The sequence below is a fragment of the Grampus griseus genome, assembly GCF_964374135.1.
Source record: "Grampus griseus genome assembly, chromosome: 20".
Lineage (NCBI taxonomy): Eukaryota > Metazoa > Chordata > Mammalia > Artiodactyla > Delphinidae > Grampus > Grampus griseus.
The window spans coordinates 45,895,288-45,915,244 of NC_139014.1; the positions used below are offsets into that span (position 1 = coordinate 45,895,288).

At 52.8% G+C, this 19,957-nt stretch overlaps 1 protein-coding gene across 1 annotated transcript; it reads right to left on the minus strand.

Moving 5' to 3' along the window:
* Window positions 1–1,654: 1,654 nt before the first annotated feature.
* On the minus strand, window positions 1,655–18,956 carry PFAS (phosphoribosylformylglycinamidine synthase). Its single transcript, XM_082679101.1, has 28 exons — window positions 18,930–18,956; window positions 15,800–15,959; window positions 15,579–15,714; window positions 15,006–15,111; window positions 14,440–14,629; window positions 14,246–14,351; window positions 13,762–13,902; window positions 13,520–13,644; window positions 13,223–13,351; window positions 12,465–12,596; window positions 12,206–12,334; window positions 7,916–7,989; window positions 7,648–7,804; window positions 7,299–7,360; window positions 6,991–7,152; window positions 6,627–6,752; window positions 6,361–6,492; window positions 5,883–6,113; window positions 5,567–5,747; window positions 5,405–5,488; window positions 5,025–5,180; window positions 4,684–4,803; window positions 4,225–4,370; window positions 3,893–4,100; window positions 3,656–3,747; window positions 3,462–3,576; window positions 2,220–2,543; window positions 1,655–2,113 (listed from the first exon to the last, which is right to left on the minus strand). The coding sequence occupies exons 2-28, from the start codon at window positions 15,939–15,941 to the stop codon at window positions 1,803–1,805; spliced, it is 4,017 nt and encodes a 1,338-aa protein (XP_082535227.1). The 5' UTR covers window positions 15,942–15,959; window positions 18,930–18,956; the 3' UTR covers window positions 1,655–1,802.
* Between the last annotated feature and the right edge of the window lie 1,001 nt (window positions 18,957–19,957).

A 19,957-nucleotide genomic window follows, 5' to 3' on the forward strand; every position in this document is an offset into this window, starting at 1 on the left:
GTTGGCAGGCGGATTTTTAAAATTTATTTATTTATTTTTGGCTGTGTTGGGTCTTCGTTGCGGAGCACGGGCTCTAGGCGCGTGGGCTTCAGTAGTTGTGGCACACAGGCTCAGTAGTTGTGGCTTGTGGGCTCTAGAGCACAGGCTCAGTAGTGGCACACGGGCTTAGTTGCTCCACGGCATATGGGATCTTCCCAGACTAGGGCTCGAACCCGTGTCCCCTGCATTGGCAGGCAGATTCTTAACCACTGCGCCACCAGGGAGTCCCACAGATATTATTTTAAAGCCTATTAGACCATAAACTCCCTGGTGGCAGCGACAGTGCTTGGCACTGTAGCAAACCATCGAAAATTAATGGAATGAATGAATGAATGAATGAAAGAATAAATGCATACTAAAGCCTCAGTGCTAGGGATAAGGAAGGGAGCTGCTAAACTAGGAGAAGCAAAGATCAGGAATACTGAGTTCAGAGGCCAGCACCAGGGCAGTCCTATGACTCAGCTGGAGACACTGTCACAGAAGCTGCCAACAACTGCTTACACTTAGCACAGCGCTGCATTTAAAAAGAAGAATCAAGGGCTTCCCTGGTGGCGCAGTGGTTGAGAGTCCGCCTGCCGATGCAGGGGACACGGGTTCGTGCCCTGGTCCGGGAAGATCCCACATGCCACAGAGCGGCTGGGCCCATGAGCCATGGCCGCTGAGCCTGCGCGTCCGGAGCCTGTGCTCTGCAGCGGGAGAGGCCACAACAGTGAGAGGCCCGCGTACCGCAAAGGGCAGACTTGATAGCTTATCTCAAAAAAGCTACTAATGAGTAATAGTTGGCCACTGCCTTATTTATTATGAAACAAATGTCTCATGACTTTTTATGTGTACCACATTTAAATTGATCTCATATAGCAGAATTCAGATCATGAACGGATGATGTAGTCTTTCTGTCCTGATTTGAATAAGATTGGCTTGTGGCTAAATGAATATGGTCAGCTTTTTGAATTTTGATAGTAATTCTGGTTCAACAAGTACTATCACTGTTTTCCCCTTCTAAAGAGATGATTAAACTTGAATAAGGAATGTTAAACTTTTCAGGGATATGGTGAATGCCTTCTCAAACCCTATAGGAGATTGGTTTTAGATTTAGATTTCTATAACTGGTTATATTAATATATTTAAATACTGAGAAGCTCCCTTCACTGTCTCACAGACAAGCGAAATTCACGTGTGTTTCAAGTTGTGTTCATTTGCCTGTTAAAGCAAGGGCTGAAGATACACTGACAATGTCCATTTTATCTTTTTGGTCTTAACTATGCCAATTTAATTAAAATTCTCTATCTAAAGTTTAAAAAATAAAATAAAAATAGAAAGAAGAATCCAGAAAGCTTCTGCTGTTTTCCAGATGAGCACGCTGAGGTCCTGAGTTGCTTGCTTTTGTCCGCCCCCATCCCCTTAAACCCCGACGAGGAAGGGGGGCATAGGACATCCCTCCGAGCTCAGATAAGTGACATAAGTGATGTGGTGCAGCGAAGCGGGGCAATGGAACCCCCTCCCCCCATGCATCCTAACTTCCCACCGCAGGAAGTTTCTCTGAACCGCATGTTGCTTCCCAGGCCCACAAAGGACAAAACGTGTTAGAACAGAACTGAAAACAGATCCAACAGCGTAAGGCATAGACAGATTCATAAAATTAGCCAAGGTTTTTTTGGGCATTTTGGTCCTTGTCTGTCCAAGACACACAGAAATAATATGAGGTACTTCTAAAGACACCGTGGGTGAAAACCACGGGGCCCAGGGGAGTCTCCCCGGCCTGCTCAGCAGCCTCCTTCCCGGGTCCAGTTTCGGGCATTGATGAAGAGCTGGAGCCAGGGGGAGGTGGTCATAGTGTCAAACGGAGGGGGTCGCCACGCCCACTGCCAAGGCCTCACAGACCGCTCAGGGTGAGGCATGAGAGCCAGGTGGCGGCCATCGGGGGAGCAGATGCCAGCCATGCCCCCTGGGGACCCGTTGGGATTCAGGGGGTACTGTTCCGTGGGGTTGCCGTCATCGTCTGCCCAGTGCAGCGGAGCCAAGCCCCTGGCCTCAATCTGGGCTTGGAGTTCCGGGGAAGAAAATGCCATGTAACCTGGGGCAGAAGGAGGGACGAGGGAAGGAGGGACGTGAGAGCAGAGCTCCCTGGCGTCCTCCCCCACCCTTGCCCTCAGGCCCTCCCCGACTCCCCGGAGCCTGACCTTCCCCATGGGCGCTCCACACGGGCAGCACGGCACCCTCCATCCCTCGCAGCATCAGGGCCGGCCCGGGCCCCACTCGCACGCTGGCCCAGCGCGACTCGAAACGCCCAGACTGGTTGTGGCGCAGCAGGAGGCCAGGCCGGGCCGGCCAGGACTCGTGGCCCATCTCTGCCGCCTCGTCACCAGGACTGCCTCCCACCCAGCCCAGCAGGGCCAGCAGCTGGCAGCCGTTACACACGCCCAGGCTGAAGGTGTCTGGCCGTTGCCGGAAGCGCCTCAGCTCAGCCCCGGCCTGGGGGTTAAAGGTCACAGCGGCTGCCCACCCTAGGCGGGAACAGGAGGCTGGGGTGAGCACCGGAATGAGGGGGGACTGTCGCCTTTCCATCCCAGCGTGCCCCATTACACTCGCTCAGGACCTCCCCCCTTTGCAGAGCTCAGGGCAAACGCCAGGGAAAAAAAGCAGGTTTAACTGATTGAAACAGATGTTGCCAACTCCTGGGCCTGAGACGGCCCATGACGAGTTTTCTGCTTAGGCAACAGAGCATTTTCAAAATTTTTTATTCAGTTGCCTAACATTTAATCAGGATTTCTGGCTTATCTTGAGAAACAGAAAGATCTGGCTGTGCCGAGCCTGCTTTCCGACAGGACAGCCTGCTGGAGCTGAGTAGCAGCTGCTGCTTCTGACAGGGCACATGCCCCCGGGCTTGGCACAGTGCCACCCAGCCCACCTGCCTCACAAGCTACCTGCAGAGGGCTTCCCTGGTGGTGTAGTGGTTAAGAATCCGCCTGCCAATGCAGGGGACACGGGTTCGAGCCCTGGTCCGGGACGATCCCACATGCCACGGAACAACTAAGCCCGTGCGCCACAACTACTGAGCCTGCGCTCTAGAGCCCACGTGCCACAACTACTGAAGCCCGCGTGCCTAGAGCCCGTGCTCCGCAACAAGAGAAGCCACCACGAGAAGCCTGCGCAATGCAATGAAGAGTAGCCCCCGTTCGCTTCAACTAGAGAAAGCCCGCGTGCAGCAACGAAGACTCAATGCAGTCAATGAATGAATGAATGAATGAATTAAAAAAAAGGCTACCTGCAGGCCTGCTGGCGGCTGGCCCAGAATGAATGCGCTCACGCTCCCCCAGCCAGCCTTATGGAGGCGAGAGGCCAGTTCTCAGTCAAGGTAGAAGGGGGCTAAGGCAGCTCTTCAGGAACGTGCGGGGAGCGAGTGGGCAGGGCCGCACACCCACCTTTGGCAGAGCCCAGGACGTCCGCGTAGCTGAAGCCGCCCACGAAGGCCATGCCTTGGAACGTGTCCAGCCTGACTGCTCCAGAGCAGAGGTCCTGCATGGTCACGTCCCACACCTGGCAGGAGGGGGAGGGCAAGTGTCAGAGGGCCCATGGCCCAAAGCCCAGCCCCGGCTCTGCCGGGCAAGCTGCTCACCTCAAACCCAGCCAAGTGGAAGGCATCGGCCATCTCCCGGTCTCCGTTACTGCCTTCTTCTCGAAAGATGGCAACGCGGGGGGCGGGGCCACCTGGGGGGAGGAGTGTCCTTGTGCCAGAGGGTTACTTCCGCACCCCAGCGCCCCAGACACCTTGTCCAGGGCAGGCCCCGCATCCAAGCCTTGGGCTCCTCCCCAAAGTGCCCAGGCAGCCAAGCCACTATACATGTTTCCTCACCAGGCTCATGAGGCACGGAAGCTGTGGGGAAGGTGGGGGGCAGGCAGTAGGTGGGCCCCGTCCGCTCCCTCAGCCCTCCTTCTTCCTGGGCCACACAGTGGGGCTCTGCCTGCAGCCGATCCAGCTGGAAACTGGTCTCCTCCCAGAGGGCTCGTAGCTGCCCAACGGGCTCCTCCAGAACGACAGCCCCGTTCACTGATACCCGGACCTAGAGACGGGGGCAGATCTTTCAGGGGCTGAGAGCAAAGATGTCCACGTTGGGCCCCCTCCAAGGCTGGCAGAGGCAAACCACGACCTTCCCTCTGCAGGCCTGCCATTCCTCACTTCCTCACCGTGGCATGGGGCCCGGCGCTGCCCGTGCGGCCCAGCTCCAGGCAGTGGAGGCCAGCCTCCCGGTAACGTGTCAGTACTTGGGCCAGGTCTGGCTCTTGCACCTCCAGCACCAAGCCTGGCTCCTCAGCGAACAGTACAGGCAGCGCTGGGAGAGTAACAGAGGGGTCAAGGTGACTAGGGTATTGCCAGGGACTCAGAGGTGGAGTCAGGGGGCTATGGCTAAAGGAACAAAGGCAGGGGTCAGGGATGGGGTGAGGCCTGGGAAAGCAGGACCAAGGATGTGGCCTCAGGGTCTGCAGGAGGTTTCAGAGGTGCCACCTGACTCAGTGGTCAGAAAAGATAGCAAGGGACTCAGGGGAAAAGGAGTTGGGGACACTCTACTCTTTAATAGGACATGGGGACGGTCCACAGGATGGGGCAGGCAGCCCAGGCTGGAACCTAGACCTCAGGCTCCTCACCATTGACCCCAGGGGCAGGGACGGCCACCTCTATCCCACAATTCCCAGCAAAGGCCATCTCTAGCAGGCAGGTGATGAGACCTCCGTCACTGACATCGTGGCCTGAGCAGAGGAGGCGGTCTGGAGGAAGGAATAAAATGCTTGGCAGCCTTGGGACCCAAACCTGGCAGCCCCGCCCCCCTTCTGGGCAGTTGGGAGAAGACGGGGGCGAGAGTGTGGGCTCGCTCAGAGAACCAGAGAGAAGGGCATCAGACCCCTCTTCGCCCCCCAGCACGTGCTCAGCTGGCCAGTGCCTGCCCCGTGTCAGCCACAGGCACCGTCTCCTCCAGGGCCTCACTCACCTTTTAGCAGCCCCTGGGTGATGCCGAAGGCTCGCACCAAGTTCTCGGGAAGGTCCAGATCGGGAGGCTGCTCGCCGAGCTGGGAGAAGCACTGGGCCAGAGCTGTGCCCCCGAGCCGATGGCGCCCAGGACTCAGAGGCACGTAGAGCAGGTGGCCTGGGGAGACAGGGGCGTGGTGAGGGGAGATGGCTGGCTCAGGAGAAGCCCTCCCGCCGTGCTCACTGAAGTTCCCAGGACGTGGTGAGGCACCCAGACCACCAGCCCCAGAAGGCACCATGCCCCAGTGCTGAACGAGGGGGCCCAGCACTCACGAAGCAGACCCCAAACAAAGGACCAGGCTGTGAATCCACAGTGCACCGAGGAGAGGGAAGAACCCGTACCTCTCCCTCCGGGACACTTGAGGTCTGGGGTCACAGTGGCTGTAATGTCTGGACAGACAGCATAGGCTGAGATGACCAGCGACCCTGCAGAGCAAGGAGTGGAGAGTGAAGCGCAGCCCGACCCACAGACCCGCCCCTCGCCCTCGGGCGCCCAGAGCTCACCAGGAGCCCGCACGGTCTCAGCGCCAACCCGGGCAGCCATGCTGAGGGAGTCCTTGCCACCATCCACTGCCACACCCAGGGCCGCCATCACGGCTGCCACAGCCCCACAGGCGTCGGCCAGAGCCGCACCCTCCCCCGGGAGCTTGGCCGCCCACATCCAGTTCCCGCTGCATTTCACGTCCTGGGAAGCGGCAGAGACTCGCGTTAGGGAGGGAGGGCGGTGTGGAGAGGCTGCGGGCAGAGGGGTGAGCAGGCGGTGGTCGCATCTGCGTCCCAGAGGCCGGGGGCTCCAGGACAGAAGCTGCAGGGGACTCACCCGGAGGTCGGTGACCAGAGCAAACACCAGGTTGGTGAGGGCTTCAGCCACAGCCAGTCGGGCAGCAACCTTGGGGTCTAGCAGGCTCTTGACGGGCTGCTCTCCCAGGGCTGTGGCAGCCCCTACGAGCTCCTGGTGACTCAGTGCCACCACCGCCACATCTGCCAGAGGGGTCTGCAGGGGTCCCACACACTGCTGCTGTGCCACCAGGCCGCCCACGGAGCGGTCCACCTGCGGAACCAGGTGGAGTTAGCAAGAGGCCAAGGGACAGGGACAAGGGGGTGGAAGGAGGCCTGGCTCACCCTGGACACAACAAGGCTCAGGGTGGACAGCAGGGGCTTAGGCCATCGGGGTAGCTGCCCTGCCCCTGCCACGTCCCCCTCGGGCCCGGTGGGCTCCCACAGCCATCCCCTGGGCTGGGCGAGCAGAGGGAAGGGCGCAGAGGGCTGAGAGGGCGGAGCAAGGGTGCGGGGCAGACCTTGCTGGTGAGGTAGCGCTTGCTGGCCACCGCAGGCAGCCTGAGGACCCATGCCAGGGCCTGGCGCACGCTCAGCCCTGGGGGCAAGGCCAGGGGCCGCAGCACGGGGAGACTCCTCTGGAGGAAGAACTCCTGCAACACAGGTGGCAACAGTGGTGTGAGCGCCTGGGGAGGTGCTGGGCACACAGGTGACAAAGCACGTGTAGGGCAGATGATGGTCTGAAGGGTTGGGCCAGAGAAGGAGAAACCTCCCGCCCCCCACATACCTTCCGGGGCATCTTGCCCAGCACCCAGTCCAGATCCAGGTCCACAGGCGTCGGGGGAGGTGTTGGGGGGGCATCCCCCTGGCCATCTCTTCCCATAGGACACTCCCGATCGTCCACCAGCACTATCTGTAGACCACAGGGACACCGCCCAGAGAGAACGAGACTGTGACCACCAGCAGGGAATAAACACTTCTGGAAAGCCGGGCAGAGGTGCTCTGTCCACCCCACTTGGCTTCTCCTGTTGAGCCCCCCGGCCCCACGCTGGTCCCCACGGCGCCCATGCTCTCGTCTCTTTCCTGAGACACCCTCCTTCCTGGGCAAGCCCACGCACAGCATCTGTTACCGACTCCCTGAGCCAACTCACCCTCCCGTCTCCCGTGATGGTGCCCACAAAGCAAACTGGGCAGCGTTCCCGGGCACTGACACGACTCAGGAAGTCCCGGTCGGGGGGCCTCAGCAGAAGTGCATTTGACTCCTGGTACTCAGCCCCCCAGATTTCCAGGGCGTTCAGGGTCGGGTCCCCGAGCTGCACATCCATGGGGGAGGACGAAAGGGAAGGGTCAGCGGGTGCTCCCAGTCTCATGTTCTTGCTGGGAGTGGGGGACAGATGGGTGGGGCCGGCTGGGACTGACAGGGGCAGGGAGACAATCAGACTTCAGGGAGGAGACCCACCTGGAAGCGGCTGGTATAAATGACGGCTCCAGCTGGGTCACTCAGCTCCTTCAGGACGTTGCCTGGTGAGAGGGTTTCCGGGAGAGGCTCTCATCTGGCCCTGGTCAGTACCGGGCAAACAAAAGGCCGTTCCCAGCCTCCAAAGGAGCCCCTAATTCTGTGCATCCCTGTTTGAACCGCTACTGCACCCTCTCCAGCAACTAACCCTGAGTCCGTCCAGAACGTGTAGTGGGTGCAGAGTGGGGCCCAGAGCTAGCTGGTTGGTTGCAGATCCGCGATACCTCTCCCCAAACTGAACCTGGCAGGAGACCAGGTAGGCCTGGTCCTCCGTCCCAACCCCTCCTCTCACCATTGCCACCGGCACCCTGGTCATGAAGGCTGCAGATGGGGTTTCCTCTGGGGGCCTCCACGCAAGCCCGGATCACACGGTTCATCTTCTGTTCCATCTCCGGGTCTCCCCGCTGCACAGCCCCGAAGTCCAGGTCGCTGGCGTTGTCTCCCTGCACCTGGGAGGACAGATGGCACATCTCAGCTCAGGGGGGCTGGGAGCTCACACCCCACCTATGCATGGGGCCCAGAGATGTCATGGAGTTGGCACCTGAGCTATTTGCACTTGCCTGCACGGACGAAGCAGCTCCGCCCCCGACTCCAATCCTGTAGACGGGACCCCCAACCTTCACAACATCCATGCCTGCGAGGAAGGAGGGCAGAATCAGAACACCCGGGAAGTGACCAGACGTGTGAGAACGAAGCAGTGTGAGGATAAAGGGAAGCTGGTATTAGAGGAGAGCAATCAAAATTCTTTGATTGGGTAAATACACTTTGAGGAATTTACCCTCCAGATTTATTCGCACAGGTACAAATCACCTACGTACAAAATTAAATACTGCAGCATTATTTGTATTACCAAAGACAAGAAATAATCTAAATGCTAACAACAGAGAACTGGTTAAATAAATTATGGTATAAGCCATATAATGAAAAACTAAGCCACCGAAACAGAGAATTTTTTTTTTTGGCTATGCCGCGCGGCTTGCAGGATCTTAGTTCCCCAGCCAGAGATTGAATCCAAGCCCTCAGCCGTGAAAGGTGCAGAAGTATGCCTACCCACTTAGAACAGCATCAACAAGAATAAAATACTTAAGACTTACACACTGAAAATTATGAAATATCTTAGGAGGCCTGAATAAATGGAAAGAGATCTCACGCTTATAGATCGGAAGACTTCATATTGTTACAATGGCAATACTCCCCAAAGCGAACTGCAGAGTCAACACCATCAGCCACCTTTTTCAAAGAAACTGACCGGCCGATCCTAAAATTTATATGGAAATTCAAGGGACCTAGAACAAAGCCAAAACAATCTTGAAAAAGAAGAACAAAATTGAAGGACTCATACTTTCTGCTTTTAAACGTACTGCAAAGCTACAGTAATCAAGACAGTGTGTTACTAGCAGAAGGAGACAGGTAGATAGATAGGTCATTGGAATAGAACTGTGAGTCCATAAATGAGCCCAAACATTTATAGCCAACTGATTTTTGGCAAGAGTCCCAAGACAATTCAATGGGGGTAAGAACAGTTTTTTTCAAAAAGGATTTTGTTAGAACAACTGGATATCCACATGTGAAAGAAGGAAGTTGGATCCCTACTTCATACCATATACAAAAAATTCAAAATGTATCAGAGACCTAAACGTGAAAGCTAAAAGCTATAAAAGTATTATCAGAGAATATATGAGTCACTCTTGGTGACCTTGGCTTAGGCAGTGGTTTCTTAGTCGTGACACTATAAGCCAGAAGCCACAAAGAAAAAATATACAGATAAATTATACTTTACCAAAATCAAAAACATTTGTGCTTCAGGGGACACCATGAAGAAAGTAAAAAGACAACTCACAGAATGGAAGAAAATATTTGCAAATCATTTACCTATCAGGTAAGGGGCTAGTACCCAGAATATGCAAAGAACTCTAACTTAAACTCCAAAAAAAAAAAAGAAAAACCAACTTAAAATTGGCCAAGGACATGAATAGATATTTCTCCAAGGAAGGTATACAGATAGCCAAGAAACAGGAAAAGATGCTTAACATCCTGAGTCATTAGGGAAATGCAAACCCAAACCACCATAAGATACTACTTCACATCCACTATGATGGCTATAATCAGAGAGACAGATAAGAGTTGGCAAGGATCTGGAGAAATCGGAACCTTCACACACTGCTGAGGGGAATGTAAAATGGTGCAGCTGCTTCAAAGACTAAGTACAGTTATCAAGTGACCTAGCAAGTCCACTCCTAGTTACCTACCCAAAAGAATTCAGAACATAAGTACATAGGAAAACTTGTACACAAATGTTTATAGCAGGGCTTCCCTGGTGGCTCAGTGGTTAAGAATCCGCCTGCCAATGCAGGAGCCCTGGTCCGGGAAGATCCCACATGCCTCGGAGCAACCAAGCCCGTGCACCGCAACTACTGAGCCTGGGCTCTAGAGCCAGCGAGCCACAACTACTGAAGCCCATGCGCTTAGAGCCCGTGCTCCGCAACAAGAGAAGCCACTGCGATGAGAAGCCCACGCACCACAACGAAGAGTAGCCCCCGCTCGCCACAACTAGAGAAAGCCCGTGCGCAGCAACGAAGACCCAGTGCAGGCAAAAATAAATAAATAAATAAATTTAAAAAATGTTTATAGCAGCATGGTTCATAATAGCCGAAAAGCAGAAACAACCCAAATGTCTACCAGCCGATTAATGGAGAGACAAAATGATATAGCAACACGATGGAATATTATTCAGCCATAAAAAGGAACGAAGTACTGATACATACTATAACATGGATGAACATTTAAGACATCATGCAAAGTGAAAGAAGCCAAACACAACATTTATAACAGGGAAATTCATCGAGACAGAAAGTAGATTATTGGTTTCCAGAGGCCGAGGAAGGGGGCATGGGGAGTGACTGCTCATGGGTGCAGGGTTTCTTTCTGGGATGATGAAAATGTTCTGGAATTAGTGGTGATTGATGCACAACTTTGTGAATATACTAAAACCACTGACTTGTACACTTTACAAGGGTAAACTTTATGTTATATGAATTACATCTTAATAAAATGGTTATTAAAAAAATGGGTGGGGAATTCCCTGGCGGTCCAGTGGTTAGGACTCAGCGCTCTCACTGCTGGGGCCCCAGGTTCGATCCCTGGTCAGGGAACTAAAATCCCATAAGCTGCGCAGCGAGGCCAAAAAGAAAAAAAAGGTGTGCACACATGCTATTTGTTTAAACAAGGGGGGGCAAATATACACATGGGTCTGTTTATGTATGCAGGAAAAACCTCTGGTAGGGTACAAAAGTAACCAATTAACATTGGTTATCTCTAGGGAGGGAAACTGGGTGGCTGAAGGTCAGGGGAAGGAGAGTTTCCACTGTATAACCTTTCTTTGCATTTTAAATTCTGAGCCATGTGACAGGTCACCCATTCAATAAATGGTACCTGGCCTTTATCTTGATTCCACCACAGGTCCTAGCATGGTGCCCGGCACCCGATGGGCGCTCAGTAAATGTCGACCGATTGAACTGAGCTTGCAGATAAAAACAGGCCCTGAATAAACACTGGCTAAATAGACATTTCTCCAAAGAAGATATACAGAGTGCCAACAAACACATGAAAGAATGCTCAACATCACTAATCATTAGAGAAATGCAAATCAAAACTACAATGAGATATCATCTCACACCAGTCAGAATGGCCATCATCAAAAAATCTAGAAACAATAAATGCTGGAGAGGGTGTGGAGAAAAGGGAACCCTCTTACACTGTTGGTGGGAATGTAAATTGATACAGCCACTGTGGAGAACAGTATGGAGGTTCCTTAAAAAGCTACAAATAGAACTACCATATGACCCAGCAATCCCACTACTGGGCATATACCCTGAGAAAACCATAATTCAAAAAGAGTCATGTACCAAAATGTTCATTGCAGCTCTATTTACAATAGCCCAGAGATGGAAACAACCTAAGTGTCCATCATCGGATGAATGGATAAAGAAGATGTGGCACATATATACAATGGAATATTACTCAGCCATAAAAAGAGACGAAATTGAGCTATTTGTAATGAGGTGGATAGACCTAGAGTCTGTCATACAGAGTGAAGTAAGTCAGAAAGAGAGAGACAAATACCGTATGCTAACACATATATATGGAATTTAAGAAAAAAAAAAAAATGTCATGAAAAACCTAGGGGTGAAACAGGAATAAAGACACAGACTTACTAGAGAATGGACTTGAGGCTATGGGGAGGGGGAAGGGTAAACGGTGACAAAGCAATAAAGAGGCATGGACATGTATACACTACCAAACGTAAGGTAGATAGCTAGTGGGAAGCAGCCGCGTAGCACAGGGAGATCAGCTCGGTGCTGTGTGACCGCCTGGAGGGGTGGGATAGGGAGGGTGGGAGGGAGGGTGACGCAAGCGGGAAGAGATATGGGAACATATGTATATATATAACTGATTCATTTTGTTGTGAAGCTGAAACTAACATACCATTGTAAAGCAATTATGCTCCAATAAAGATGTTAAAAAAATAAATAAATAAAAAAAAATAAAAATAAAAAATGAGTAACTGCAAAAAAATAAAAAATAAAAAAAATAAACACTGGCTGCCTTGACTTAGCAGGGTGGGCCTCTGCCATGCAGAAGTCAACCCGGGAAGAAACAGGCCACACAGACTGAGCCTGCCCCACTGGCATAAAGCCCTGCCCTGCCTTGAAAGCCTGTACTGGGGAGAGGAGACATGAGCTGGGAGATAAAAAACAAACCACTGAAGTTCCTGTAAATTCCACTCCTGCGGCTGCCACGTGCTGGGGAGAAAGCTGGCTGGACCTGGTAGACAGGTGGCGGGCTCTTACCTGGCTCTGGGGGCTCCTTGCTCACATGCTCAGCTTCCATGCACCCAATGCCTCCACTAAACATGATGGGCTTGATCCACTCGCGCCGCTGGCCATCTGGGAGCTGGAGGCCCAAGGAACGGGCAAAGCCTGGAGCGTGGACGGCACAGGGACAGGGGACAGGGTCTAGTCGGCCAGGCTCCTCAGCGCTCGCTGGGTCACACACCTCACCCCACCCCGCCTCTGGGACTGTTATCCCCCACGCCCCCGCAAGCCTCACCAGCCAGAACTGGTTCTCCAAACTTGTTGCCGTAGTCAGAAGCCCCATTACTGGCCTCGATGGCAATCTCCAGGGGTCGGGCAAAGTTCCCAGGATACTGGAAGCTTGGATCCTCCCAGGGCATACTGTAACCTGGGCAGGAAGGAGAAAGATGGGTGGACTGTGAAGACGGAAGATGGAGGAGTCACGGCCCTTCAGGAAGAGTCTGACTCTTGGGACCAGAGTTCTTAACACTTTCCAAGAAACTGGACTTTGGGACTTCCCTGGCTGTCCAGTGGTTAAGACTTCCCCTTCCAGTTCGGGGGGTGGGGGTGGGGGACGGAGGGTGCGGGTTCGATCCCTGGTCAGGGAGCTAGGATCCCGCGTGCCTCGCAGTCAGAAAACCAAAGCATAAAAGCAGAAGCAATAAACAAATTCAACAGAGACTTTAAAAATAGTCCACATCAAAACAAAACAAAACAAAACAATTGGATTTTGGGGGGCAGTTGAGGGCCGTAAGTCCAACCCAGTACCACAATTGTTTTTGGCTAAGTAGATACTGGTTTATAAAGAAAATTGTGGTTCTGCAAAGCCAGATCTGGGTCTTCCTTGGCCTACTGTCCTCACAACCATGGTTGGCGAAAGGCCAGCTATTCTAGAGCCCTCCCTCCCAAGAAAAGGTACCCATGATGACCCTTTGACCTGAGAGATAAGTGTCCAGTGCCTGCCAGGACAAGGGGTCTGGAAGGGGAGATGGGTAGAGAGGAAAGAGACGGGACCTGGGATGTGCAGGTTTCCAAAGCAATAGCCAGCAGTGCCAGCCACCACGTGGGCCCCGCGGCCTGTGCACTGGACATCTCGGATCCGGCCCCCTGTGCCAGTGGTCGCACCGCTGAAGGGGGCTACTCCTGTGCAGAGAGAGGGAGGGTATGGGTACTGAAAAGGCAAACTCCACCTCTGACCACCCCACTGAAAATAAGGACATGCAGCCAACCTGCTGGTCCCCAGGTGGGCCTGGGGCCTTTGCCCTACCCTATACTCTGACCCTGCCTATCCCTCCTGGGGACTCATCTCACCCGTGGGGAAGTTGTGGGTCTCTGCCGTGAAGACGACATGTCTCAGCCCCTGACGTTGCCGGAAGCAGCTTGGCCGTGAGGGGTCCTCGGGACGCAGGAATTGGACTTCCTTCCCCTGGATTGCACTGTGGACACATCGTTCTGAGTCTCACTTCCTTCCTGGCATCTGCACTTACCCCACCAGAGCCTGGGGCCTCCCATTCCCTGGGTCTGAGGTCACCCCAGCTGAGGGCACAGCCCACCTGCTGTTGTCACAGAACTTGAGGACATTGTTGGGGTGCGAGGATGCCTGGGTGCTCATGATGGACTCAAACAGCGAGTGTGCCAGCTCCTGCCCATCCACGTGGAGTCGGCCCTTGAAGAACCAGTGTCGGCTGTGCTCACTGCAGGGGGTGACGTGGGGAGGGAAAGGCAGGGTGGAAACATGGGTCATTTCTCAGGCCTTGCCATGTCTTCTCATCAGCATAAACGGCAGAGTTACGGCCACAGGTCAAAACAGATTCCAGAAGTCATAAGCTTCCAACAGTCTGTCATTGTGGATGGTCCAGATCCAGCGTGAAGATAAAACCAAGATGTGAATGCAGACTACGGGATGAATGGGGAACCCAGGTACTCAGACAGACTCAGGGAGGCCCCTAGGCCAAGAGAGAGCCATGCAGAGTCCCTGCGGTCTTCCCTTCCAACCTCCATGGGCTCAGACATCAGAATGTCCCCATTCCTCCCCACCTATTGGACTGAGCCAAGTCGAAGGCCTCCACAGTGCTGGGGTTCCGCTGCAGCTCCTGGAAGCGCTTGGTGTAGAAATCCAGGTCCCAGGAGTCTAGGGCCAGACCTAGGAGACAACCACCAGAAGAGCTGACTGTGGGACTCAGCACCCCTACTAGCCTGGCCTGGGCCTTCCTCCAGGGACCCCTGCGCACCTAGCTCCTGGTTGGCTTTCTCCAGGGCAGACCGGCCCTCGGCCAGTATGTCAATTGGGCCGCCAAGGGGTGCTGGGGTGCACCCCAGGGAGAAGCTCTGGATGGGACAGGGGAAGTGCTGCTCCGTCATCCGGTCATGCAGGGTAGCCAGGGCGACGGCCTCTAGCTCAGCCGAAGGCGGGTGGGCAAACTAGGGGTGGAGACACACACAGAAGGCGAGGGGTGCAGGGTTGAAGAATGGACAAGATGGTCCACCCTCGTCCTCCAAGCCACACAGGACCAGCCCACTGCTAGCCTCTCTGGCACCTTTGTTCAGATTAGAAAAAGACGCTCCTTCCAGGCATGAGTCCCTGTCAGCACGCACAGATTAGTAAGGGAGCACAGGCTGGGTTTCTGTCCTATTCACTCCTTGACCAGGTGGCCTCAGGCAGTGAACAACCTGCAAACAGGGCAGGCGTCAACGCAGGAACTCCTCTCCCTGCTTCCCAGCGTTTCCTTAGAGTTTAGGACCCAAAATCTCTTCCGCTTCCTCCTCCTGATGCCCACCTGACTGCCTACGAGCTCACCGAGAGCAGGTAGCGCCGGGTCGGCTCCACGCGGTCCACGGCCCCCAGCCCCGCAGCCTGGCACACTGACACGATGTTGCTGGATGTTGGCGTGGAGAAGTTCAGCCTGTGGATTGGTTAGGACCAGATGGTTAGAGCCCCAGCTGAGAAGGTGGATCCTGCCCACTGCTGTCCAGGCAATCTCCCACCTCTACTTACCACCCCCCCGCACCTGCCCACACCGCTGGCCTCCAGCCTCAGACCTGGGCACCAAGAAACCTGCTTTCAAAGGTCATTCAAATCAAACCGTAACTGTTCTGTAGCAACAAAATGCTTCAATTTCAACTTCTCAGGATACAACGTGTCATATTTCCAGAACATGCCTGGCAGCTGGCTCAGTCTTCAAAGGTATCTTCCCACATGGGGAAAGCATGTGCCCAGCTTTCTAGGCGGGGAGTAGGATGAAGGGAAATCTAGTCTCCCAAGGACCGCAAGAGGAGGAAGAGGAATGAAAGTGGAAGGGGTGGCAGTGTGTCTGGAAAGGCTGACGGGCTCTGGACCGTGGAACGAGCTACCCGAGGCTGAGACACGTGCCTGGGCCCGACCTCCAGCAGCAGGTCAGTGGGGCCGGGAAGGAGCCAGGACTCCTGAGCGACATCGTCCAGTAACAAGGGGCAGCCAAACAGCCACGTCAGCTTCTTCATCTCCTCGGCGCTCGGGGAGGACTCAGCTGCAGGGAGACAGGGCAAGGACACCTTGAGACACTGCCCCTGGCACTTGGCACCTCTCCCGAAGAATCCAGTAAGTGGCCCAACCTGTCCAGTTCACATTGTAGCACAGCTCGGTCTTGACGCCCTGCAGCTCTGGCAGCTCCCCTTGCAGCTTCCTTTGAGTATATTCAGAGGCTGCCCTCTCGTGGCCAGAGGCACGGACATAGAAGTGAAGGACTGAGGACATCTCTGTAGGTGTCCTTTGCTGGCGAGATGAGTTAGAAAAAATAACATTCACTAGAGCCTATCTGTTGAACTGATTTCAAGTTTCAAGGACAGCTGAGGCTGTGGAAGCATTAGGGATGTGGTGGGGGAAAGCAGTGGGGGCACTGAGGCATAAATGTATCCAGACATTTCCCGTCCAGTGTGGTCAAGGCCACAGGACTGTGGGTACCAACCTAGCACTTTAGGAGTGGGAAAGCCTTCCCAAGGGAAATGGCATCTAAGCGTGAACCTGAAGGGTGAGCTGGATGGGGCTGGCCAGTGAAGTCAAATGGTGGTTCCTCTACTTCACTGTTTCAAAATATTATCTCCCTGCTCAAGGTAAATCCAAAGCCTTTAGCCTGACAGTCAAAGGCTCTCCACATCTATTCCCCAACTACTTTTCAACTTCTGATCCCACTGCTTCTCGATAGGACCCTGGCTTTACTCACTAAACCCTGCCTAGCCTCCTCGCCATTCCTTTGCCCCATCCTAGAATGCCTATGCCTATCCCTATCCTGTCCAAAGCTTTCCCATTTGTCAAAGTGAGTACAGGTCTCACCAACTCTGGGAGGCCTTCATCACTGCGCCAGTGCTCAGGGCCACCTCCCTCCTAGCAGAGCTGAGGGCTTCTGATCTGCACCATTCATTCAGCTCTGATTTCTCTCTCTCTCTCTCCCTCCCTCCCTCCCTCTCCTTCTCTCCCCCCCAACCCCGCCCTCTCTCTCTCTCTCTCTCTCTCTCTCTCTCTCTCACTCACACACACACACACACACACACACACACACACACACACACACACACACGTCTCCCAGGTGTACACGCCCTCTTCCCAAGGAAGTGGGAGGAAAGGAAGCTCATTGCCTCGCTTCTTCACTTGGACAACTCATAGGCATCTCAAATCTAACTTACTCAAGGCTGACTTTGACTATTCTGTCAAGGTCACCAAAGACTGCAACGTTGCCAATCTAGAGGTCACTTAACTTCTTACCTTATTCGACCTCTCAGCAGCATTTGACTTATTCATTCTCTACTTCCTGAAACACCCTCCTCTCTTGGCTTCTCGACACCGCTCTCCTGATATTCCTCTCCCTTCTGGTTGCTCCTTCTCGGTCACCTGTGCTGGCTCCGACTCTTCTGCTCCACCTCTAAATGGTGGGTGCCCAAGACTGTGCCCTTTCTTCTCTTCCCTCTAAATGTTCTTCCTAAGAGACTTCATCCGGACCTGTGGCTTTAAATACAATCTATGAGACTGAACCAATGAAACTGCCAGCATTCAACCATTTTTGACTCAAAATGGCCATTTCACATGATTCGAGTTACTATCTGCCAACATTCCATAACTTTATCCAACTCTGACTCTCCCTGAAACTCCAAACTAGTACATTCAAATGCTTAGGTGACACTGCCATATAGATGTCTCATAAACACAGATAGCCTGTTCTGGCCAAAACAGAAATTTTGATTTATCGTTTCTCCAGACCTGTGGTTTCCCCCCATTTTCCCCATCTCGGTTAACACCACCATCATCCAATCTGTTGCTCAAGTCAAAAACACAGGAGTCGATCTTAATTTTTCTTTCCCTGAGCCCTCTCTATACCCAATCTGCCAGCGAATCCATTTCCAAACATATCCCAAATCTGTCCACGTCCTTTCCTCTTTGCTACCGTCACTCCAGTTCAAGTCAGTACCAGGACTCACTTGGACTAATGCACCAGTAGCCCTCCTGACCAGGACCCCTGATCCTACCGCTGCCCCAAACCACAATCCACTCGCCACAAGTTAGCATAAATGAGATCATGGCTTCTCATCACACACGGTATAACATTCCAACTCAGTACCCTGCTTTATGTTGTCTGGCCATTGCCTACCTCTCCAACCCTATCTCACACCACTCTCCTTCTCGCCTACAGTGCACCAATCACACTGGCTTCTTTTCTATTACTGTTTTCTAACTTGCCAAGCTCAGTTCCGAAAGGCATTTTTCTCACCCTGCTATTTGCATGGCTAGCTTTCTTGTTATTTAAATTTCAGGTAAAATTCACCTCCTTGAAAAGGCGTTCCTTGACCAACTGCTCTGAAGTAGCCATTATGAGATGGTCTTATATTAATCTCCTATATGGTATTTATCACTATCTGACGTTTTATTTTTAGCTCTGCCTTCCCCACTAGAGCAAAATCTCGATGAGGGCACGAACTGTAGCTATTTTACCTCCATCGGATTACCAAGGCTTAGAACAATATCTGGGGCTTAAAAACCAAAAAATCTCAAACTTGTAGACTGACAAGTTCCAGGCCAGGTCTCATTTCAGCAACCAATGTTCCTGCCAGATCGTGATTCCTCCCATTCTCAGCGCCCCCACCCAATGCTTATGACCCCTTTATTTTATTTTATTTTTTTCCTTTTGCCGCACTTCGTGGCTTGTGGGATCCTAGTTCCCGGACCAGGGATTGAACCCGGCCCTCGGTAATGAGAGCGCTGAGTCCTAACCACTAGACTGCCAGGGAATTCCCCTTATGACCCTTTTTAAAGTTAGGCGCCTCAGTTGTCCTCCATACCATAATTCCTTCACAGGAATTATCACAACCCGAAATCATTTTGTTTATTATACCAGTTGATTTTCGTCTATCATTCCCAGTGAAACAATATCTCCAAGAGCACAAAGACAGGATTGTCTACATCAGGGCTGTCTCCCCAAAGACCAGCATGGTACTTGACATAAAACAGGCTGTCAACGGATTTTTTCTTGGCTGAATGAATGGTCATACAGGGGATGAGTTTACGTGGGGTCTCCCCTGCCAGGCGTCCAACAAACGCGAATGGACACCTGCACTAACGCGGGCACCCAGGCGCCCGCTGGGCGCAGCTCGGCCTGGTGGGGATCCTGCACCGGCTTGGATCAGGCTTTGGGCGGGTGGCTACGGGGTGAAACATATAGGGGTATCCGGGTTTGCGCGCGGTAACCATACGCACGTGGCAGCCGTTCTCGCAGTCCCTGAGCTCCTGGAATCCTGGCGCGCCCACTTGCGTCATCCGCGTGCGCCGCAGGAAGAGGCGAAGCATGAGAACGCCCCCGCCCCCTCCTGCCCGCCGGGGTCTTTTAACTTTTGTGAAAATACAGTCAGATCCGTGCAGCCAGCTTGAGCTCTGACGGAGAGAGCACCTTACCTGTCCAGGACTCGGTTTACCCTCCCCCTACTCCCTTGGCTTTCTTTCACTTTTATCTTTTCTGAATGAATTCATTTATTTAATTCTTAGCAGGTTGGGAGGCATATATATATATATATATATATATATATATATATATATATATATATATATTTTTTTTTTTTTTTTGCAGGGGGCAGGGCGCACCCCGATCGCTATGTGGAACCTCCCCGACCAGGGATCGAACCCATGACCCTTGCATTGGAAGCACTAAGGCTTAACCACTGGACCACCAGGGAAGTTGGGGAGGGATATGTTTTTAACTTCTGTATTCTGGCTAGTTACAGTGACAATAATAATGATTGGAAGAATTTATTGAGCACCCATTAAGGTACTTTACATGATCTCGCCCATCCTCACAAAAACCCTGTTTTACAGATGTGGAAGCTGAGGCTCATTGCCATGCTCTCGTTCCTTAGTTTTGTAACTCAAACACTTAGCAGCTTTGTACTGTTTTTTGGCACATTTTTTTAAACTCTCATACTATATACATATACGATTGTGATAGGGACAGAGTTAAGGGACAAATTAGGTAATTAAATAGTTAATCCCACTAGGGGATTGCAAGTAAAGAAAAAAGTATGGGAGACCCCTGTAAGTTAATGATCACTCAAGAAAACAGGTTTGCTTAACCACAAAACCAAGCAGGCCTGCTTAGCAACAAACCATGCAACAGAAGCATGAGACATGCCCCCCAAAAATAAAACCCTGGTGGCATGAGACCCACATCCTGCCCAGTGAGCTCAGTAAGTTAATGACCCCTAGGACATGCTCTCTGCGCACATAAAAAACAA

Bases quoted from the DNA above. Each gene is read 5' to 3' on its own strand.
- PFAS (XM_082679101.1), bottom strand. From the start codon at position 15,941: ATGTCCTCAGTCCTTCACTTCTATGTCCGTGCCTCTGGCCACGAGAGG. The intron at 13,645-13,761 runs GTGGGCTGTGCC...ATGTGTCCACAG, and splicing joins AAGTTCTGTGACAACAGCAG to TGCAATCCAGGGGAAGGAAG. The intron at 13,352-13,519 runs GTGAGATGAGTC...CTCTCTGCACAG, and splicing joins GACCCACAACTTCCCCACGG to GAGTAGCCCCCTTCAGCGGT.